A 24,322-nucleotide genomic window follows, 5' to 3' on the forward strand; every position below is an offset into this window, starting at 1 on the left:
GTGCCAAGGCCCTGAGGTCAGCCCATGCAGGCATGTTGGGGGACAACAGGGAGATCAATGTGTATGTGACCAAGAGAAGGGGGGAGGGCAGGAGGTAGGCACAGAGAGGTCAAGGCCAGAGGAAGTGCAGGCCAGGTAGGGCCTTGGGACCTGCAGGGTTTGGGGCGGAAGAGTGACAGATCTACTTCCCTTTGGAAGAAGGGCTCACCATCTGAGATCCTGGTTAGTTTTCTCTGTCCTTCCATTGGGTCTGTCTCCTCTGGTCAACTTCTGTCTCAGTGGCCCTGGGGGGTGCCTGGCTCTGAGGGCTCTCAAGAGCCCTTCAAAATGCTACGCAGCCTGTGTTTGAAGACAGACAACCCAAATAGTCTCTCAATTTGGTGAAAACATGTCGAGTCATTTCACGTGACATGGCAACAGAGAGAAACTGTTGTTTAGATACAGTCATGCATTTTGATTTCATCCCCATGTCATGTGAATTTATGTGGGACTGAGCCTGAATCCAAGAACTCGGTGACCCCAGACTGGAGGCAAGTGGTTGATCAGGGCTGGACCCAAGGCTGCACTCTGGCCCCTGGGCCAGTGTTAGCTGCTCCTCAAAGCCAGGTGTGGGCTCGGAGGGCACAAGCCGTTCAGGACAGAAGTAGGATGACTGTTCACAGGAAGTTGGGCCTTTTGAGCCTGGTGGAGAAGACGGTGCACAGGGCCGCTGGAGGGGAAACGGAAATGAAGCCATGAAGTTGCTTCCTCCACGTCTGTTTTCCTGGAGAAGTGGTACCCATAATCATAGATAATTATAACAATTCAGAAATATATTGAACATTAAAATGTTACTGTATTCCCACCAGCCAGAGATCAATATTTCAGTATCTCTTCTTCCTTTACACCCTTGCACTCTCTCATGCACACTCTCACCCAGCATACACACCTTCCACACCCACACCCAGAAGCTCACTCTTCACCTCTCTCTCTCTCACGGCCTCACCCACACTCGGGCACAATCACTTATTCTTTCTCACACACATATCTTCACACACACTCACACCCACAGGCCCTCACATTCACGTTCTCATGCCTGTGTTCATCCACTCACAAGTTCTTACACACTCACCCAGCACACCCCGTAACATGCTGACACACACATTCACACTCATTAGTGACCATCCACACTTTCTCACTGGCACACTCACACTTTTGCTCATTCACTTTCACACCCTCTGTCATGCCCACTCACGCACACCCCACGTGCTGACTCTCCCAGACTCACAAGCTTTCTGTCTTTCACACTCACTCATGAGCATGTTCTTTTGCCCTTTCGAATGTTTTTCTGTTTTGTTTTGTTTTGGCTGCACCAAGCGGCTTGTGGGATCTTAGTTCCCTGACCAGGGATCGAACCCATGTCCCCTGCAGTGGAAGCACGGAGCCCTAATCACTGGACCGCCAGGGAAGTCCACTGAATACATTTTTGACAACACATTTACCTCACTAGCCTCCTCCGCTGGTTCTCCCTCCCCCGCCTCCCCCCCCAGCCCACTCACCTATGTTCCCACCCTCACATCCATTCTCCCCGGACCCCCTACCACACACACATGCTCACACAACACACTTGGTCCCTCACACGTGGACGGACCCACTGACACAGCCTCCCACGTTCTCTCTGCAGCCCTCACTGCCCGTCCACACACATGACGCACACACACGCTTTCAATTCCCAAACTGGAACCCCGCGGTCTGTGCCATTCCAGACGTGGGTGTTTTTACTTATCCTTCCATCACATCCTCCCCAAGCTGTCAGTGTTCCTCAGGGGCAGGCCTGCTGTCCTTGGCTGACCCTTTCTGAGCCCTCCTTAGCTCTAGGCCTGCGCTGCCTCCTGGTCTGTCTGGACAGGGCCCAGGTGGGACCTGCCACCCAGGGATTGGGGTCTGTGAAGCCCACTCCAGGGGATGACGTTGGGAAAGGCCAACCAGCCGGTGGGGACGTCTCTGGGGTCCCAGGCAGCCATCTGGCTTTAATAGGACACTTTGTGTGGGCTCTGGGGCTGGACCTCTCCTCCTGCTGCATTGATGGGCCTTGTGTCCCCACCTCTCTGGTCCCACCCTCGCTGTCCCCTGTGACAGGAAGCTGAGCCCTGAGCTTTTACACAGAGGGCAGCGTCCATGCCAGGAAAGGCTTGTGACTTACTTCACAAGGCAAAGGAATCGGGGTGGGTGAAGGAATGATAATGAATACGATGGAGGAAAATTCATTGCCCCAGGAAGCCAAAATGGGGTTACGCAGGCATTCATGTGCAACTTATCAACTGTTTCCAAGGTCTTGAACTGCCCCTCCTAAACTGTTTATTGAAGTTACCTAAAAACAAACAATAATGAGAGAAAGTTGCCAGACTCTGGATTATTTGGTGCTCGGCCTGGAAGAATCGCCTGGCCCTTTGACAAGACACCCGGGTCTTCTCTTCTCATGTCCCTGCAGGGTGGTGGCGTTTTTCATGCAAAGTATTTACTGTGATTATAGTTCAATCAGTAATGAAACCCCTGAAGCCGGAGAAAGAGCTCGCAGAGCAGGGGGCCGCGGCCGAGCTCCCTCGGGCAGGGGCACAGGCAACACAGCTACATCGCTGAAAGCTCGGAGCAGCCCCCCTGCACCTGCCGGCCGGTGGCTCAGCCCTGGGCACGCACCGCGTGCACGGCGTTCCTAACAGCAGGCCCGCTTGGCCTCCTGCAGAAAGTAATTTGCCTCATCTGAGGAAGCAATTGACTTCAGGTGCTTTTTATTTCAACACAATTATGGAATTGGACCCAGTAATATGACCTTAAATTAACATAGAACCTTTATTCCAAGAAACTTATTATTTCCGTGGCTTTAGAGCCTGTTTCTTCCTTTTTTCTGTGAGCTTGTGTGAGCTCCATCCCTTGACATTCTGTGTTAGAGTAGGTCAATTTAGACAAATTGAAAAACATAAATGCGAGCGTATTTCTCTCCTTATGGGAAAATATTTTTAAGGGAACTAGTTGTACGTCCTGTGGTAAATACACGGAGACTTAAATGGAAGGAAATATTTTGGTTTTCTGATTTTGTTAACAGAGGTCACCAGATTTGACTTAGACCTTTGTCTTAGCAATCTAATTCCTAAGGGTTCATTAGTAGAAAAGACTCCAAAACGAAGAAAAAAAATGCCCCCAAGAAGTTAATTTCATGAAAGTTATAACAACAACCAAAGGAAGCAGTAAAAGTCTGATGAAGAAATGGCTGTCAAATATGAGGCATCAATACGTTAACACTAGCTAATATTTACTGAATGCTTACTATGTGCCAGAAACGGTTGTAAGAGTTTTATAAGGATCATCTCATTGAAGCTTGATAACAGCAACTATGAGGCAACTACTATTTTTATCCTCAGGTTACAAATAAGAAAGTTGAGGCACAGAAAGGTTAGATAAGTTGCCCAGGGTCACCCAGGTGGAAGGTCCATAAGCTCAGTGATGTAAAGCGAAGGAGCGTATGGACCACGGCCAGAGGGGTGTGGAAACGTGAAAAACGTCGGTCAGTTAGGGCGGGAGAAACGGTGGCTAACTTTTCATTTAAATTTGTTGGCATTTTGTATAACATGTACACAATAAGTTAGAGGAAAAAAAGAGTCCATTCTGGTACAACACAGCCCTCCAGGAAGTTTTATGAGAAAACTTTTGAATTTTTGTGGTTGAAGGGAAAAAAAGGTTCTATTTGAAACACAGCAAACGAGCAGGCTTTGTTCTAGTTTACACTTCATTGTTTGAGTTCCCAGTCTCTGAACCTTGGGGTATCCCTGGGAAGATGCCAGGTGGAGGGGGGAGGATATGAGTGGTGGGCAGGTCAGAGGAAGTGGGGAGCCCCATGGCCTCGATGGTTGGCTTACAGAGCTTTATGGAGATGTCTGGGGTTGACGGTCTGGTGCCAGCTGTGTCGTAAATTCAGCGTGTTCCCTCATTTAAGTGGCATTTTAACAATCTTCTCTTCCAGTCTCGAGAACTACAGACTCTACACAACCTCCGTAAACTCTTCGTCCAGGATCTGACCGCCCGGGTTAAAAAGGTGAGTTCTAGTTTGTGTGAATGGGACTGAGAAGAAAAGAAAAGTTGGCCAGAACGAATCATTTTCTGTTGAAGTATCACTTGCTTAAATCGGGGCTGGTTATGCTTAAAAATTAATTACTTCATGCCAGAAAATGTGATTAAAAGAATGTGCTGGAGGGGGAAAAAATACTTGGGAACATTTTTCCATCTGATTTTCATTCTTAGTAAAAGGAAGTTATTGGGTTGGCCAGAGAAGTTCGTTCGGGTTTTTCCCGTAACATTTTATGGAAAAACCCGAACGAACTTTTTTGGCCAACCCAATATCCTTTCAAATGAACACATATCTATCTGGCAGCAGTGTGAAAACCTCTGAGTGATGCAGGGAAAACCCAGAGGGGTCTCATCAGACAGCGTGGCCCTGAAGCCTGGTGAACAATGTCAGGAACGTGGAAGTCAGGGGCTAGAGCCTCATCTTTGCTTGTTAAGAGGCCATGAGGGGCCAGGTCAGAGTGTACGAAGCACTTTAACATCCGGCGCCTTGTTTGCTCTCCCCAGGAGCCATGTAAGTGGTTCTTAGTGTTCTGTTTTGCAGCTGTGGAGATGGGCTCAGAGGTTACGTGACCTCCCGAGATCACACAGCTGGGGACAGCCAGAGATGGATTGTAATCCAGGTCTGTGTGACTCCTGAGTCTGAGCTTCTTTGGTCCTTGTGCCACACACAGTGAGAGTGATCTTGGGAGTCACTGAACGGTGAACCCCCAGAGCAGCTGGCGGAGGTTTCAGGAGGGGGGAGGGGGGGGTGGAAACAGCAAGGGGGCTACGCTTTAAAGATATTTGAAAGTGATGGATGAGGAGCAGCGGGCATACCCAGAGGTATGACAGGATGGACGGAAGGTATATTTAAGAAAAGTGTGTGCATGGGGGTCTGTGTGAAGGAGCCAAGGAAAAGGGATGATATATTATAAAAAAAAGAGGAGGTGACCGATGGAGTCGGATCTGAGAAGACAGAATTGACAGTATAGGGGAATGTATTAGGCTTGGTAGATGGAAAGGGCCCACTTTCCCAGAGAGGAGACGTGGAGAAGCCAATATGGAGACATCCGCAGGGAAATATATGACAGTGGGAAGAGATGCATCTGAAGACTTTGACCTTCTCAGTTAATGTGGAGAAGAAGGTCCTCAATGGAGAAGAAGGAAGAGAATGGGGAGCCCACAGTGACTAGAGGAGGCTCAGGCAGCTGTGGGGGATTTGCTGGGGATGAACAAAAGGATGCTGAGCAGTGGTGGGAGTGTCCAGCTGAGGGTCAGAGCACGGATTTGTCGTGGCACCTGACAGCACGATTCTAGTGAGTTTGGAGGCCTGGAAATAAAAACAAGGAAAGAGGGTGGAGAATGATGGGAGGTCTCAAGGTGGCACTGGTCAGGCAGGTAGGTAGTGATCACCATCATCAAAATAGAAATGACTGGAGGACCTGGACCAGGGAGGAGAGAGAGGCCAGAGCAGAGGTGATGGAGACAGAGACTGGAGAGGTTATGACAAGAACCAAAAAGGCTCAGTCGGAGGGAGGAGGTGTTCCGAGGAGGGTGCAGAGCTTGAGATCAGACTTCCCTGACTTCACGATATAAAACTCTCTAGGAAGAACCTATTCCTAGACCAGTGGTTCTCAAAGTGTGGCCACCTGGCCAGCAGCACTAGCGTCACCTGGGAACTTGCTAGAGGTGCAAATTCTCAGACCCACCCTGGATCCACTGACTCAGAGATGAGGGTAGGGCCCAGCAATCTGAGTTTTAACAAATCCTCTTCTAGGTTTGAGAACCCCGGATTTAGATCAAAGAGACAGGTTTGAGATGCTCATATAGACAACACGTCTCAGAAAGAGAAGGGTGATGATCTCTTCTATAATGAGACAAAGCAAGCGTGCTTTGCAATTTTGGGGCTCCAGGATGTGTTTCTACATGTATTTCCCAACTTATCTGGCCACTCAGCGTGGCAGTGCTGGGAGAACAGTGTTTTTATCAATCTCAAGATCTGATAAATTTTGAGAGTTGATCCAGCACAGCACGCAGATGCCGTGACTAGTCTGAGATGGGTTCATTAAGTAATTTCATGGAATTGGAAGCTGAAGGGACAAGCAGAGGCCATTGAGACTTCCCAGTGGGACCACAGACACTTTCCCACAGCTTGATGACTTGTTATCTCACTTGTGATGTTTGAAATGAAATTTGGGCTTTTTTTTTTTTTTTTAACATCTTTATTGGAGTATAATTGCTTTACATTGTTGTGTTAGTTGCTGCTGTATAACAAAGTGAATCAGCTATACATATACATATATCCCCACATCCCCTCCCTCTTGCGTCTCCCTCCCACCCTCCCTATCCCACCCCTCTAGGTAGTCACAAAGCACCAAGCTGATCTACCTGTGCTATGTGTCTGCTTCCCACTAGCTATCTATTTTACCTTTGGTAGTATATATATGTCCATGCCACTCTCTCACTTCGTCCCAGCTTCCCCTTCCCCCTCCCCGTGTCCTCAAGTCCATTCTCTACGTCTGTGTCTTTATTCCTGTCCTGTTGGGCTTATGTTTTCACACTAGTTCCTCTTAATGAGTTTTGGAACACTTCCTTTTGAAAAGAAAAGCCTCTATTTACCTGCGTGCAAGGGAGAGGTATATTTCACAAAGACAGCTGTATCTAATCTGAATCCCTCAAAAAAAGATGTGAAGTTTTTTTGTCAGCTGTCCAAAGAAAGAACACTTTTGGTACCGATCAAGGAAATTAATTGGGAAGAAGGTCGAGTCTAAACTTTTAGAACCACTCTTCATTTTCACTTTCAGAATAACCTTTAGTAAGATTGGGGGTTTTCTTTCGAATGGCTCATCCACATGATGTTGGGACTGGGGGTGGGCAGTGTGGAGGCCTGTCCCTCTGACCCCTTGGTGTTGATGCAGAGTGTAGAGCTGGACAGCGACGAGGGAGGAGGCAGTGCTGCCCAGAAGCAGAAAATTTCCTTCCTGGAGAATAACCTGGAGCAGCTCACTAAGGTCCACAAACAGGTAGGAGGGTTGCGTCATCTTCCTTCTGCTTCTCTCTCTCTCCTGGAGAGAAGCCACACTGGATTCGGCCCTAGTGAGGGAGGTGACTCTGATACAGAAGGTAAAAGGACAATACATCACTAGAGAACATCAGTGCTGGAAGGGACCTGGAACTCTTTTAGTCTTCAGTGACTTCCCTTGTATAGAAAATACCTTCTTTTTTTTTTTATTTTATTTTTTGGTCGCGCCGCCTGGCATGCAGGATCCTAGTTCCCCGACCGAGGATCGAACCCGCACCCCCTGCAGTGGAAGTGCAGAGTCTTAACCACTGGACCGCCAGGGAAGTCCTAAAATACTTTCTTTGATGGAAGCCAAATATAAGGAATTGAGTGTGAGCTCTCTGGGGCTTGGGGAACACAGTGTTCAGTCGTGTCTTTTCATCCTGCCTCCCGTCCCAGCCTCCAACCCCAGCTGGCCTCAGTGTCTCCTGTGATGCTTTTCAGGACCCTCTGTGGATCCAAAGACTCCACAGAATGCAAAGTGGATGCCACCGAGCTGGGTCAGGCTCCCTCTTTTTATAGATGAGGAAGCAGACTGGGCGAGGAAGCCACTGGCTTCATCCCACACGTGGGAGCACTGGGGCCGGAACCAGCCCCCTCTCTGCACTGTCGCCCTATTTCTTGGGCATCCTCTTGGGTTCCTGCAACACCCTGGAGTTTGTCTAGAGTGACAGAGAGCAATAACCATGTCCAAACCTACCGGTGACTTAGGCAGCTTATTTGTCTCCTTTCTGTTTAAATGCTGGAATGTTCATGACAGTTTTCCCTAAATCCTCAAGATTTGGGATCTGATAAAAATGGTCCAACATTTTGGACCCCGTGGCCGAGGGGATGTCATTTCTCTTTGACTTGTTACATCCTCTTCAACATTAATGATGATGGCATTTTTCCCCAAAGGGAGGATGACAGATTCAGCATGGTTGAAGTCATTCACGCAAATTGTCGATGAGAAATAGAAAAGCAGAAACTACCAGGGAACTTGAAATAGAGCTCTGAATTTCATTAATTATTTTATTCATGAATTCAATGAATATTTATTAAAAACCTACTCTCTGCCGGGCACTGGAGCTGGTGCTGGGTGGAGATACAGGAGCAAAGAAAACAGGTGTAGACCCAGCAATAGTTCAACCTTTGTTTAGCACTTAAGATTCTCAAAACTTTTCCTGATCCATTTGGATTCCCACAATGATCCTATTTATGTAGCATGTAGACTTACAGTGGTTGAGTGACTCACACCTGGTCAGATGGCCAGGCAGTAACAGATCTGGCTCTCGAGCCCATTCTTAACCCAGGGCAAGCCTGTTCCTTCTTAACTGAGGGTCTTAGGTAATGAAGGAATGAGCAGTATCCCTGAGTTACCCGTTAGTCTCTGGATATGTTGCAAAGTGGGGTCCAAACCCGGTGCTGGTGCAGACAATGTGTCCTGGCTTGGAAAGAGGCCTTCAGAGAGCTCTAGAACATGAATGCCTTTCACTGAGCGTGTCTGAACTGGCTTCACATTTCTTATCTTTCACATGCCAATGTCCAAGTAGTCAATTTTCTCTGGCAAGTCCCCTCCTCACCCCTCAAACAAAAGAGGCAGTAAATCCCACCCAAGCCTGAAAGTTTCCTACAGCTGGAAATGGCTTTTGATTCTATCGTACACCCCTCCCCGCTTTCTCGTACCCATGAATCCTTTGTTTGGCAAATTGGAGCCTCAGGGTACGGGATTTTTATTCCCGTTGGTCCCACCGTTTATGGTCCTACGGACTCTCCAAGACGACCCTGGTGGGGCGCGCGGGTGGTGGTTCTAGCTGCTCTCCTGTCACCTTCTCAGCCCCCGCAGTGGGTCTGCCCACCCCCCCGCCCCGTAACTCCCCACCTCTCCCTCCCACCACAGCTGGTCCGGGACAACGCAGACCTGCGCTGTGAGCTGCCCAAGCTGGAGAAGCGCCTGCGTGCCACGGCCGAGCGCGTCAAGGCGCTGGAGAGCGCGCTGAAGGAGGCCAAGGAGAACGCCATGCGGGACCGCAAGCGTTACCAGCAGGAGGTGGACCGCATCAAGGAGGCTGTGCGAGCCAAGAACATGGCCAGGAGGGCCCACTCGGCCCAGATCGGTACGTGTGCCCGCCCCCGGGCCCTTGATAGAAGGGCTCCTCTGGCCGGAAGCTCTAGGCGGGGCGGCCCGGCTCCTCCCGGCTCCTCCCGGCTCCTCCCGGCTCCTCCCGGCTCCTCCCGGCTCCTCCCGGCTCCTCCCGGCTCCTCCCGGCTCCTCCCGGCTCCTCCCGGCTCCTCCCGGCTCCAGCGTGCATCCTGGGAGGATGGGATGGCCAGGCGTGCGCTTCCTTACTCTGAGAGATTCTGGGGGACCTTGTGATCGTCAGAGCTATTGAGCTGAGCAGAGAAGGCGGCCAGCCCTGGCTGCAGGCAGAGGTGTTTAGCTTTAAACAGTCAGAGGTATACTTTCTCGGGAATACCGGAATATATGGCTTGCTCAGGGAAGCCTGAAGGCCCCTTCTGTTCTGCACCCGGCAGAACCATGAAGGAGCTACGTGTAGCCAGAAGCCTCAGGGAGAGCTGCTTGCAAGCACAGCCTTGGAAATACTCTGGAGAGAGCCAGGCCTGGCATCAGTGAGTGCAGGGGGCCTGGACATCCAGCCCCTTCAAGACCTGGATTTGGACCCACGCAAAGAATGAGGGTGTGCCTGTTGAGTCATAGTTCTTGGGATAGTGCCGTGAGAGTGGAAGGGATTTAAGGATGTTCTCTAGAGAGCTTTTTTCTTTCTTTCTTTCTTTCTTTTCTTTTTTTTTTTAAATTGAAACATCTCCAATAACACGTAATATTATTTCTCATCAGATATTGCTGTGCAGATGTTATGTAAACCAGCAACTTCATCTTTCTAGTTTTAAGATCATAACTTAGATTAGTGGTTCATTGCATTTATTGGGTCTTATACCCTTGGACTATCTACTGAAAACTGTGAACCCTCTCCCCCTAAAATGCATCACAGACAGAATTGTGCATCCAGTTTCAGGGAGATGCTGTTGGAACCCATTGGGACCCACGGATCTGCCTCAGATAAAACTGAAAGTCCTCTGTTTCTAATTTTCCGTGATAAGAATTGAAATAATTGATACGCAAGGTCTCTCTGTCCCCTAAACATTGGGTGCGTTGGATTAACTAACTGTACTAATCGGAGGGCAAACCTCCCGCTTTCAGAAAGGTCTGGTGATTGATAAGAATTGTAATGTCGATAAAAAGTGTGCCTCTTGGTTTTCGCACGTGACCTGGAGGTATCTCGGCGCGGCTGTTTAAGTCCTTTCTGAATGTCTCTTCTCTTTTTTCTGTCGGTTGGATACAGCCAAGCCCATCCGCCCTGGACACTACCCAGCATCGTCTCCAACGGCCGTCCACGCCATCCGAGGGGGAGGAGGCAGCTCTTCAAACTCCACTCACTACCAGAAATAAACACGAAGTGAGTCCTTAGTGTCAGGGGTGGCTTCGGTCCGGGGCAGCCCTGGGGCTCTCCCTGCTTCTGCCTGGCTCTCAGCCATGTGTGTGTGGACCTGCAGTGGAGAGGAAAGAGTGCAGCTCTACCCCAGCACCGGCCCTGGGGCTTCAGGTTGTCAGGGGCCTGGGTCTACCTTCAACTCAGTCTAGGGCCTCAGGGTCTTCCAGCTAAGGTCACCTGGTGCCAGGGACCCTCCAGGGACGGAGAGGGTGCGGTGAATGATTCATCCGAGCTTTCTTTTGTCTGCAGGACTCCCCTCTGTAGCTGGCATCCAAAAGGGCATTACCTGTTTGTCAACTGCTTTTACCCAGAGCAGGCAGATGTGGGTGACTGCTTTAAGTCTCAGGAACTGAATATAAAGAAAGAGCCAGATAATAGAAAGTCACATTTTTATAATTACTATCTGAACTCAACAAATGGAGTCTTTACGAATTGTGCAGATTTATTTCTAGGTGGGTCCAGACCACTTTTTTCTTTGAGATGGTGGTCTGAAAACTTCTCTTCCCACACTCCACATGCCTGACGTTGCTGTACCAGCACAAAGGAAAAAGTGATGTCCTTTAGAAAAGAGAAGGAGAGCGCACAAGCCTGTCCTCTTGTATGTGAGATAAAGAGTTTACTGGTTGGGCAGGGCAGACAGCTAGGTGGCCAGGAAACTCTGCTTAGAGAAACTCTGACTTTGGGCCAGTAACCTGTAGATGGGAGGAAGTGGCTCCTAATGTTGACCTTGGAGTCTTAGTCCTCAGTAGGAAAGCTTGTGAGCTTGACAGCAAAGCCGCAGCGATCAGGGGCAACTCAGGAGAGCGGTGGTTCCTCACCCAGTCCTTTTTGCATCAAGGTAAGGAAAGTGAATATGAGGGGCTGGAGACCCCACTCAGGGGGTACGCCAGTATTGCTAAGGCTCAGACTAAAAGTTCCAAGGAGGAAGCTTGGTGGCTGCACCCAGACAACTTTCACCTGCCCTGCCCCAGGCAGCATGTCAAGGAGCAGGACAGGTCGAGGCAGGCCACGGGCTGGCAGCGTGCCCACCACCTTCTGCCGTATCCTGGGAGGGTGGATGCAGAATTATCTTGGCTGTGGTGGGCCACCCTATTCAGATGCGATCTCTGCTTTCAATCAGAAACAAAGTAAAGCTGGATGTTATAAAATTGCTTCTGACTGCACGTTATCAGTGTTGGGGATGACACTTGAAGGGAACTGTAAGGACAAATTGGGCCGCTTAGAACAGAAAGCCTAAAGCAGTGGTTCTAGAACTTTGGTGGGTGTCAGCATCATCCAGCACACCCAGACGCCCAGGCTCCTTGAAGGAGCATTGGCCCAGAGCCTTTGTATTTTTACCAAGTACCCCAGGTGATTTTGCTAGCCACCTAAGTTTGAGACCTGCTAGCTTAAAATATCCTAAAGTGGCTGATACAGGATGGACGTTTATTTCTTTGTCACGTAAAGGACATTTGAGGGTGGTCTGTCAGTGGCTGGTAGAAAAACTCTACAGTGACAACAGAAAGCTATAGCCTCTTAAATTTAGACTCACTGTCCTCAGCAAGTACCTTCCTTGCTGGTCTCCTAAATGACTTCCTCAAGGTCACCTAAATGACTTCTGCAGTTCTAGCTCTCGTGCCTGTGTGTTGCATGTTCAGCAAGCAGAGAGGAAGCTGGGGAGAGGCAAAAGCAGCTCTTACAGTTGAATCAGCTTCCTTTAAGCAGCCTTCCTAGAAGTCCCATCCAACTCTGATGCCTGCATCCCTCTGGCCAGAATTGAAACACGTGGCCACATCTAGCTTCAAGGGAGGCTGGAGAAGGTAGTCTTTAGCTGGGCACATCACCGCCCCGAACAAGAGTAGTGTTCTATTGCCTAGGACAAGGAGATGGAGGTCAGGTGGGCAACCAGCACTCTATTTGTTGAACATCTGATCTGCAGCGGCACTGTACTAGATGTAATATCTACATCACCCCATTTGATGGAAGCACCGGGTTAGTGTGTGTGCTTGGCTCCTAGCAAGCTTTTAATGACTATACCGGCCCAGGGATTCCGGGGTCAGAGACTGCAGTGGACCTTCCCTCTCCTCATGCACGCCCATAAAGGCCTGTCAGACCCACGTTTTATGGAGGGTGCGTACGACCAGATGTTGGCCAGGCCTCACCCATATATCCCCTTCTCACTCTGAAGACCGAAAATCAATAGGTCTGGTGAGACTTTGAAGACCTTCAGCGTATAGAACCACCCTCACCTGTCATGGCCATTCGTTTCTTTCTCTAATTCAAAGTGTTATGAGTGGTTTTGATGATTTTATCTGAAATTGGAACCTCCACCACCCACCTTACCTATTCAAATGACTCCTGTAACTGCGTGTTTTCCTCACAGTGTCACCAAACAAACAGGCCCCATCCAAGTGTCGGGATGGTGGTAGGGTTGAAGGGCCTGACTTTGGACGAGCGACCTGGGTCAGGTGTCAGGTCTTCCACTGCCTTCGAGTTACTTAACCTCACGGTCGGTTTCCTTGTCTGTGAAACGGGGAGAATCCTTTCCCTGGGCCACGGGCGTTGATTTGAGGACTAAATGAGGTCATACTTCTGAGCTGCTTGGCACATAACAAGTGCTCAAGAAAATGTCAGCTGTAGGAGAGGCTAGCACTGCAAGCTTGGCACACAGTGGGTGGTCCATGAATGTTGGTTTATATTCTCTTCTAATTCTCATAGTTGTTACAAAATAGTTTTTAGTCTGTAGGAGTTGGTCATAAGCACAGCAGAGAAGGCCCAGGTCTGAGTATCCTATTTGGTGCTATGACCAGATATAAGGGGCTTTAAAGATACTATCATTTATTTATCCAAAAGTTATGAACAGCAACATTGACTATTTTTATGGAAATAACTGGGCATTGGTCAGTGGAGGTTAAAAAAAGGATGATAACCCATGGAGTAGGGAATTATAATTGGAAGTGAGGAAATGCTTATTAAAAAATAAGCTTATTAAAAAAATTGGAACTGTGGAATTAATTGCTTAGATGAGATCAAAAGCTTTTTGAGATGATCTTTCCTGCTCTCTGGATTCTTGTTCTGAAGTGTGTCTGTCCTGTAGAAATGATCTCAACTGCGACTCTTCCCAGCCCTCCTTTTTGAGCCAGAGCGGCACATTCATACTTGGGCAGCCTCTGGGTACCTTTGGGATTTCTTTCTGCTTCATTTCAGGATTCAAGGAATATAGTCACAATGAGTCTTTTGGTTTATGCTCAAAGTTTCAGAGCAACCGAAGATGCCAACATATAGAAATCAAAAGAACCCAGGAGAATGCCAGCTTTTATCTCATCTCATTCAAATCTGGGGGCGTGGGCTGCATCAGGAGGAGGGGCCCATCTTTTTCAACTCCCAAAGCTGGACATGGGGCAATACAGTGCAGTAAGCTGACGACACGGGATATGGGATTGGCCAGATGTGGGTTCCAGCCCTGGCCTTGGCTCTACTCCTGTGTGACGTTGGGCAAATTACTTGATTATTTTTAGCCTCAGTTTCTTCATCCGCCAAATGGAATCAGGCATTTTTGTACTTGCTCTGTACTTGGTTTAACAGTAAAGAGACAAAGAAGGCTCTGTTCTTGTTTACTGACACGCTTGTCAGGGGGAGATAGACAGCAAATAAAGATGGTAACTGCAAATAGTGTTAAGTGTTCTGAAGAAAATAAGAACAGGTTAATGAAATAGAGATGGGGGACACTTATTTAGAAAAGGGGGTGACATTTGAGCTGAGAACTAAATGATGAGAAATGCCAGCCCCGCAAATGACATGGGCACAGACACTCGCTGGAAGGTGGGTCCAGACTGTGGCATATTTGAGGAACCACAGGAAAGCTGATAAGGCTGGAGAACAGGGGAGACCATTATAACTAGGAATGTTGGGGAGGGAGATGGGACCAGATAAATGAGGCCTTTGAGGCCGAGGTGAGCAGTTTAGAGTGTAAGCTAGGCGTGTAGGGCCAGTGGGGGCTTTGGGCATGGGAGTGGTGGGACTCAGTTCATGATTAGGAGAGGTCTGCCTGGGCTGGACTCTGGAGGAAGGAGGCGGGTGGGGTGAGTGTAAGAGCAGGGGGCTCCCCTTAGGGGCTATTGCGGGTGTCCACTTTGGGGGGAGTAGCACTGAGCCAGGGTGGCAGCAGCAAGTGGTCAGAGTCAGCCTGTGTTGGAGAGCTGAGGGTGGAGGGGAGAGAAGGAGGGGTGGGTGGGAATCAAAGGTGGTTCCTAGGCTGGGGCGCTAGCAACCAGGTCAATACTGGTGCCTTTTAGCCATGACTGGGAAAATTGGGCAATGAACAGATTTTATGGAAAAACAGAGTTTGGTTGATTATGAGATGCCTCTTAGACAATCCAACCTAGCTTACCATCCAAGCGTGTATGTTGAGTAGGCAGTGGGACCCATAAGCTCGGGAGAAAGATCAGGGCTGAGATCATAGAAAATTATAGCCCGTAGATTGTGTTTAAGTCCATGGGGTGGAGGAGATGACCTGGAGAAAGGTGGATTGAGGCAGAGGGTGGGGAGAGTTAGACCAGGCCTGGGGACTGGCCAATGGAAAGGTCAGAAAAAGGAGGTAGCACCAGTAAAGGGGTCTGAGGAGGCAAGAATGTGATGTTTGGGGAGGTGAAGTGGAGCCCTGGTTCCTAAGGGGAGGTCCTCAGCTGTGCCAAAGGCTGCTCAGAGCTCCAGGAGGATAGCCACAGAGACTGAGGGCAGTGACCTCAGCTTCAGCATGAGGGGGATGCATGGGCCAGAGAGCATGGGGCTGGGGAAACAGAGCCAGCAACTGCATGCAGCTTGAAGTTGTGTTTGAAGGAGCAGAGGAATGGAGGGATGTGGGGTGAAGACGGGATTTGCATTTCTTTTTTAAAGTAGGAGCCATTACAGCTTATTTGTACGCTGATGGTAATGATCCAGCTGGGAAGGGAAATTGATAACTTAGGAGACAGGAGAATTACAGTAGAGAATACTGGCTTTCTGAGAGGTGCTGTGATCCAGAACATAAGCAGAGGCAACACTGCACCCAAGGTGACAGGAAGGCAGAGCAGAAAGTACGGATGCTGGTGGCTGGTAGATGGGGGTGCTGGTAGATCCATCCAGTAAGATGGACCCATCTTAGCACTTGTTTTCTCATGCAAGTAAGAAGCCAGGTTACCAGCTGAGAGGGTGGGGGGAGACCGTGTTGCAGGCTGAAGAGAGAAGGCGTGAAATAGGCCTCTCAGGCAGTGCTGAGTGCTTACTTGATGCCCCACATTGAAGGTAGACAGCATTTAAATACGTGTTCAGCTCCCTGGTTCTGAGGGCCCTGGAGTACGGCAGTGCCAGTGGGCACTCGTTCAAATGTGTCCACCAGATGGCACCAGTGGGGCATTGCTGAAACCTGTTTTCTGACCGGCTTTGGGGCAGAATCGTGTTCTTTTCGTTTTCCTATCTGTAGACTGTTATTTCTCAAACTTGAGTAGTAAATAGAGTATTTTTAGGGAAATAAAATTCTCACAGATTCCTGGAGTTTAAATTATAAAATAATTATAAAATATTTAAATTATTTTATTATAATACTCAAGTATTTGCACATTAAAATCAGTGTACACTCCCTAAACTTAACGGATCTTCCACAACTATCAAGTCAAAACAAATTTAGAAAATAGATTTAAAAAGTCAAAAATCCAAATCACCAACCTTTACTAATTTAACGAATGACAATCTTTTGCTGAAAATAAAGAGGTGCGTGCAGTGTGACTCTGGTATGCATTACTTCTGGTCAAGTTTGGCTTATGTGTCAAGACATGACAATTCTTTCACCCTCTTTCTCTGTTAAAAACCACTGCAGAGTCACAGCATGCTTTCAAGTCATTTTGTCTTCTTTTTTTTTTTTTAATTATTAACACCTTTATTATTTTTATTTATTTATTTATTTATTGGGCTGTGTTGTGTCTTCGTTTCTGTGCGAGGGCTTTCTCTAGTTGCGGCAAGTGGGGGCCACTCTTCATCGCAGTGCGCGGGCCTCTCACTATCGCGGCCTCTCTTGTTGCGGAGCACAGGCTCCAGACGCGCAGGCTCAGTAGTTGTGGCTCACGGGCTTAGTTGCTCCGCGGCATGTGGGATCTTCCCAGACCAGGGCTCGAACCCATGTCCCCTGCATTAGCAGGCAGATTCTCAACCACTGCGCCACCAGGGAAGCCCCATTTTGTCTTCTTGTGGCTGGAACGCATCATTTTCCCGTTGCCCAGCTTTAAGCCTGAAGATGATGAAAGTTGTGAGGAGAAGCACCAACTTGGTGTTGGCATAAAGCAAGTGTGGTGCTGAAGTTGGTTACAAGGTAGTCAGCTAGATAATCTAGAATACGCACATGTTAACGCTTCAGATTTTCATGGCAAGAAAAGCATAAAATTGAAAATATTGTGAAATGAACCAAAGACTGAGGATGCCTTTGGCTTTGTTGATATAGATGAAGACTGATATTTTGAGGACTGTACTTTTATTAGAAACCATATATATCAAGTCTAGAAATCATATTCTATTTAATAAAGTTTTGATACACTTTGATAAAATATTAGGCAAAATCACAGTGGCGGAGCTGGAAGGGACTCACTGGTCTCTTACAGTACATTTGAAGAAACATTTTTTTTTTAACACTGTGATTTCATGTTTTGAGGCATAAAGAAAAGAGCTCTGGAAAAGCACTTCTGCAGTTTATAGCAGGGTCACCCAGGTGAACGTAACTACAGAAAGCCATCAAAGGAGCCCAGGAGTCTGTCATGACCCCTGTGTCATGATTTATGTGACATTCCGTGGGTCACTAACAGTCACTGTAGGACGGCTCTGTCTCTTTCTGGTTTTACTACTTTAGGAGCTTATTGTGACTATGTTTGCTAATTGTTTTCTTCTTTTTTTAAGTTTATGTCTAAGTGTTTTAGTTTTTTTAATTTAATTTTTATTTTATATTGGAGTAGAGTTGGTTTACAATGGTTGTGTTAGTTTCAGGTGTACAGCAAAGTGATTCAGTTATACATATACATATATCCATTCTTTTTCAGATTCTTTTCCCATATATTAATAAAAATAATATCTTTAACTCCTTAAATGGTGGGATGGAGGCACATGCATAACAAAGATTTATGGGCTTTCACCACCCTTTCCTTTTGCTGCCATGATGGTCATCTGTGACTGAGGGTATGAATTCCTGGACCCCATGTTGCCTGTGTGCCTGCTGCTGTCAGGATCTTCAGCCTGTCATACTTGGCCCAGACACTGGGAACGCACAAATGACTTTCTGTTGCAAGCAGTCTTCTCACAGTAAGCTGCATCCAAACAGGGAAATTCCAAGTGTGCATTAAAGACAGGAAACCCAGTATTTTCTAGCCTCGCATGTAAACCTCAGATTTCCTTGACTTTAAATGCCCCTGGCCATTTCCTCATATTCACCACTCTCAGCTGAAGCCCTAAACGTAAAGTCCACTTGGGCTGCTGGCTCTTCTTTCTTTGAATTGAGAAAGTTCCACCTTCTCTGAAGCCCCACCTCACCCTTCTTTAACTGCTTTCCTCACCCACCCCAGGCAGGATGGAGTTTTCTCTCTAAGCTTTTGACTAGTGGAACAACAAAGCTGTTTCTGTCTGCTCCTTGGTATATCCTTAGGTTCAGGCTGAGCTTCCCAAAATGGCATCTGCTCATTTATACTCTATTTGCTTTTCTGACACACTCTGTCTTTCCTTCTTTTTTTTTTTTTTTTTTTAACATCTTTATTGGAGTATAGTTGCTTTACAATGTTGCATTAGTTTCTGCTGTATAACAAAGTGAATCAGCAATATGTATACGTATATCCCCATATCCCCTCCCTATTGTGTCTTTCCTTCTTGTTACTCTTCTCTCTGTCCTGAATTCCTGCATCCAGCCTATCTTGCACCATTGTTGGGGTTCATCTTGACCTTTCTCCTGTTCTTGATACCCTAATCACAAAAAATATAGCGGCATAAGACGCACAGGTTGACTTCTGGCCACAGCAGAAATGGGTTCACTCCACACGTGGCGGGTGGGAGAGCTGCTGCTTTGGGATTTAGCCCTTTGAAGCCGAAAAGCTTCATTTACAGTAGGTCATGAAGCCACACATGTGGTCTGCATCAAAACCACTGGACTGTTCAACTTGCTACTGCTGTTGGAAAATCCTAGCAATTAAATGAGTAGCAAGTATGTGCATGCAGAGAGGGACCCTTTGCTACAGGCAGGGTAGCTGGATGGTTGTGGGCTAAGGATCTGGAGCTGGACTTCTGGGGTTGAATCCCAGCTTGGACATGTCCTGGGATAATTACCTCGTTTCTCTGGGCCTCAGTGTCGTCCTCTGTAAAACGTGGCCAGATGGCCCCTACTCATAGGGTGGCTGTGAGGATTAGATACCTGAGTATCTTAGGGCTTAGATGAGTGCCTGGCACAGAGCAAGCTCTCAGTGATCGCTGGTGTGGTCATGATGGAGTCCAGCTTCACTCGACGTGCTGCACAGAGGCAGAGTGAACTGTCAAGATCTTAACCACTTGCTAGTGGTGGATCCTGGTCTAAGAGCTCTGATCTGCTCTGCAGCAGTTCTCAGGGTTCCTGACCTTGGGACCTTTGACATTCTTAAAAAGTATCGACATCAAAGAGCTTTTCTATTTCTGGGTTGTATCTATCGATAGGTATTATGTTAGAAATTGAAACATTTAAAATAGTAATTCTATTAACAAATGCCATTTTTGGACTTCCCTGGTGGCGCGGTGGTTAAGAATCCGCCTGCCAACGCAGGGGACATGGGTTCGAGCCCTGGGCCGGGAAGATCCCACATGCTGCGGAGCAACTAAGCCCGTGCGCCACAACTACTGAGCCTATGCTCTAGAGACGGCGAGCCACAACAACTGAGCCTGCGTGCCACAACTACTGAAGCCCGCGCGCCTAGAGCCCGTGCTCCATAACAAGAGAAGCCACTGCAACGAGAAGCCCGCGCACTGCAACGAAGAGTAGCCCCCGCTCGCCGCAACTAGAGAAAGCCCACGCGCAGCAACAAAGACCCAACGCAGCCAAAACTAAATTAACTAATTAATTTTAAAAAAAACAAATGCCATTTTTTATGAAACATAATTATTTTACAAAACAAAAAACTTAGAATGGCACTCTTATGGTTTCACAAATCTCTTTACTATTTAGCTTAATAAACGACAACTGGATTCTCATATCTGCTGCTGCCTTCTATTTGCTGCAGTGGGTTGTTTTAGTTCAAGTATATGAAGCAAATGCAACCTCTTCCCTCCAGACAAGGTTCTTGGCCATTGAACAGCTAAGAAAACTGTGGCATGGAGAAGTTATGATCATAGTACCTTCATCACAGGTTTGTGCTGGGAATTGAGCGAGACAATGTGAAAGGAGAGTGAAAAGTCATAGAAGAATGCCTGGCAAAAATCTGGCCCTGACAAATATTCTCCAGTGTTATGGCGGTTTCATGGGGACAGGCCTAAAAGGAGTAGACGAAGCAAGACCTCAGGAAGAGAGGAAAGAAATGACTGCAGACGGGCACTGGTGGGACCTGGGATGGGACTTAGAAACTAGCATTGTGAATTCAAAGGGAGGGATCACGGAGGGACCCGTACTTCGTTTCCAACGCAGTCAGCTGCTGGACCTAATTCTCCTCAATGGCATGGTTCTCAGAGTTATGAATTCAGAGCAAGTAAAATTGTCTCTCTACAGCAGATTGCACGAATGCCCCCGTAAGATAAATCCACTTCTGTTCAGCAATGATATGTCCAGTACAGTTGGTCATTCTTATAATCTGGGGATTGAATTGTAGAAAGGCAAAGGAAAGATAAAACTATGTACTGTTTGGATTAAGCGTAAATCCACTGCAAGCAATTGCAAAAGCCAAGGTTGGGGGGAAAACATCTCTGACTACTTCTTGCAAAACCCACATAAAATTAGCTTCTTTCTTCAACCTTCCCCACCCCTTCTAAAGAAAGGTGATTTTACTTCCTTCTCAGTCCGTCACACGTTGCCACTCTGCATTACCATCTCCATTTGGGCAGAGGCCCAGGGACAGTCCAGTAGCGGGTCACTTGGTTTCAGTACCGTGCTTCTGGGAGAGTGAGTGGCTCCTGTGAACCATCTAAGGAGGGTCAACAGAACTGGGTTTTAAATGTTCTCGAGATGCACCAACCTCTTTGGATGGTCAGTCTATTTGACCGGAACAGTCAGAAGTGTTTTTTCTAGGGGCTCACCCATTTACCTCTATACGTTATATCCATTTTCTTCCCAGAATTTGTCAAAGGAGGTGAACTTCCAGAAGGTTGGGGGATGGATGGGAATATCCTAGTTAAATCCATTCTTGGGCCTGCTGGAAAGACTGCTTTGGCAGACATGTCTGCAAAGATCTTTAACTCAGGGTGAGAAAGAAGCACCTCTAGATAATAAGGGACGTTTTCTTGGTGGAGTTCCTGTGTTTTCCTTTCAGAGTCCCTCACAAAATCTCAGTTCTCTCTGCCCTCCTGGAGGTGGTTAAACTAAGCAGATTGGGCCTCCTTTGTGGCCCCCTGTTTCTTCCAAACTATTAGCTAAAATGTGCAGAATCTTGCACGTTGTGGGGAGGGGGGATTTGAATGAAAGGCCTTCTGTGGAAATCGTGTCACTTCGTGGTCGGCTGGAGCTGTTGAGGCTGCCCTGTTGAGTCTGTGTGCCCAGCACTTGGCTGTCAGCATGGGTTGGCTGCAGTCATCACGTCAGGCCATAACCCTACAATTTAAGGTAGGGGCTCGCACCTCCCTGCCTCCAGGTGTGTAGGACGGCTGTCTCATCTGACCGGGGTGACCCATAAGTGATTCTGAGATCGTGTGCTTGGAAAAATGAACCTGGAAGGAAAGTGAAATGGGCATTTCAAAGGGAGTATGCAGAAAGCATTCCTGAGCCTCTTGGTTTTCAGCTCAAAATGGATTTGAATGACAACTGTGACTACGCTTTCTTAGGTTTTTCATTTCTGGTCCTAATAATAAGCACAAAATCTTACCAGAAAGTCTACACAGTACAGAGGCTCCTCCCAAAGGCAAATCTCTCTCTCTCACTCTCTCTCTGGGACTTCTAAAAATGACAGAAATATAAGGTTGCTTTACCATGTTTAATTGAGCAGCTTTGTAATTGCAAGTGATTGCACTATTGGAGCAAGAAATGGTAGTTATCAGATGAGCTCCCTGAATATGTATTTTTTGAGTTGGGGAAGAGGTAGTATTCTTTTTTTTTTTAATTTTTTTTATTTTTTAACATCTTTATTGGAGTATAATTGCTTTACAATGGTGTGTTAGTTTCTGCTTTGTAACAAAGTGAATCAGTTATACATATACATATGTTCCCATATCTCTTCCCTCTTGCATCTCCCTCCCTCCCACCCTCCCTCTCCCACCCCTCTAGGTGGTCACAAAGCACCGAGCTGATCTCCCTGTGCTATGCGGCTGCTTCCCACTAGCTATCTATTTTACATTTGGTAGTGTATATATGTCCATGCCACTCTCTCACTTTGTCACAGCTTACCTTTCCACCTCCCCATATCCTCAAGTCCATTCTCTAGTAGGTCTGTATCTTTATTCCCGTCTTGCCCCTATGTTCTTCTGACCTTTTTTTTTTTTTCTTAGATTCCATATATATGTCTTAGCATACAGTATTTGTTTTTCTCTTTCTGACTTACTTCACTCTGTATGACAGACTCTAGGTCCATCCACCTCACTACAAATAAGTCAATTTCGTTTCTTTTTATGGCTGAGTAATATTCCGTTGTATATATGTGCCACATCTTCTTTATCCATTCATCTGTTGATGGACACTTAGGTTGCTTCCATGTCCTGGCTATTGTAAATAGAGCTGCAATGAACATTTTGGTACATGTCTCTTTTTGAATTACGGTTTTCTCAGGGTATATGCCCAGTAGTGGGATTGCTGGGTCATATGGTAGTTCTATTTTTAGTTTTTTAAGGAACCTCCATACTGTTCTCCATAGTGGCTGTATCAATTTACATTCCCACCAACAGTGCAAGAGGGTTCCCTTTCTCCACATCCTCTCTAGCATTTATTGTTTGTAGATTTTTTGATGATGGCCATTCTGACTGGTGTGAGGTGATACCTCATTGTAGTTTTGATTTGCATTTCTCTAATGATTAGTGATGTTGAGCATCCTTTCATGTGTTTGTTGGCAATCTGTATATTTTCTTTGGAGAAATGTCTATTTAGGTCTTCTGCTCAGTTTTGGATTGGGTTGTTTGTTTTTTTGATATTGAGCTGCATGAAGAGGTAGTATTCTAAAAAGGAATGTGTTCTCTTTTTTTTCTACTCAATTTTTGTTCTTTATTCCTTTTTTTCCCTCACCCACTTTGCTTTTATCTACTTTTAAAATCCCTTTCCACACTCTGAAATTTTTCTATTATAACTTATATCCTACTTATGTATACAAAATATGTGAGATTGCTTACAGTATTATAACACATAAATCAGGAGAGTGAAGCCAAAAAAAAATTAGAGAGGGAGAGAGCACTGTAGCAGGAACCACAGTCAAGCACTAAATTTTGATGTAAGCCTTCCAGGGGCAAAAACAGCATGAGGTGTTGAGTTGGAGTTCTTTTCTATTGAGGTATAGTTGATTTACAATATTACATTAGTTTCAGGTGGACAACATAGTTATTTTAAAATTTTCTAGATTATACTCCATTTATTGTTATTATAAAATATTGGCTGTATTCCCTGTGCTGTGCAATATATCCTTGTAGCTTATTTACTTTACACATAGTAGTTTGTACCTCTTAATCCCCTACCCCATCTTGCCCCTCTCCCCCTCCCTCCCCCACCATTGATAACCACTAGTTTGTTCTCTATATCCATAAGTGTGTTTCTTTTTTGTTATATTCACTAGTTTGTTTTATCTTTTTAGATTCCACATATAAGTGATAGCATACAGTATCTGTCCTTCTCTGCCTGAATTGTTTCACTTAGCATAATGCCCTCCAAGTCCATCCATGTTGTTGCAAATGGCAAAATTTCATTCTTGTTTGTGGCTGAGTAGTATTCCATTCTCTATCTATATGGAGTTCTTTTTAAAGTCAGAAGAGCAGGTGGGTTTTTCTTCGTGTCTGTCACATTTCCTGTGCCTGGCAGTCCCCATGTGTTTCTCAAGGATGAGCCTCCACCTAGCTCTCTTGTCACCCACTCCCCACCCCAGAAACACCATGAGCTCTGCACATAACCCACAGGCAGGATCACAGACAGACCCAGGGCTTCCAGCTTATGTGAGGAAGTTGAGCCTTTCCGTTTCTTCCTGAAAGTTGAGTTCATTAGAGTTGGTCCAAAGGCTGATAAAGGGCTGGCCTCTGAGTCAGGACTAGTCGCCTTTCATCCTGGAGACTTGACGGTGATCAGGTGAACATCTGGTGGGCCGTGGAGTGAAATCATAGGGGGTGCCCTACTGAGTAACGTCATCACACTGGGGAGGTGAAACACACCTTTCAGGGCTGGGAGCCTCTTTCTTGAGAGAGCCTGGCTAAGGGGGTGTGTCTGACCTGCCTGGGTATCTTAAAGTGCTGGCAAGTGAGAAATGATGTTTGGGTTCCCTGGAGGAATGAGAAAATGTGTTATGTTTCTCCAAATATCTATAGTTTCAATAGGCACGGCTTTGGGAAGAGACAGTTGTCAGGGCTAAAT

At 46.8% G+C, this 24,322-nt stretch overlaps 1 protein-coding gene across 2 annotated transcripts in view; it reads left to right on the forward strand.

The window, feature by feature from the left end:
* KIF5C (kinesin family member 5C) overlaps positions 1-10,590 on the forward strand; it is a 162,119-nt gene extending 151,529 nt beyond the window's left edge. For both annotated transcript variants that reach the window (XM_061199905.1, XM_061199916.1), the window contains 4 exons: positions 3,998-4,069; positions 6,999-7,103; positions 9,021-9,237; positions 10,483-10,590. In XM_061199905.1, the coding sequence (XP_061055888.1) occupies positions 3,998-4,069; positions 6,999-7,103; positions 9,021-9,237; positions 10,483-10,589 (501 nt within the window). In that variant the 3' untranslated portion in view covers position 10,590. The remainder of the gene's footprint in view (positions 1-3,997; positions 4,070-6,998; positions 7,104-9,020; positions 9,238-10,482) is intronic.
* Positions 10,591-24,322: the final 13,732 nt, after the last annotated feature.

This window comes from Eubalaena glacialis, chromosome 1 (assembly GCF_028564815.1).
Source record: "Eubalaena glacialis isolate mEubGla1 chromosome 1, mEubGla1.1.hap2.+ XY, whole genome shotgun sequence".
Taxonomy (NCBI): Eukaryota; Metazoa; Chordata; class Mammalia; order Artiodactyla; family Balaenidae; genus Eubalaena; species Eubalaena glacialis.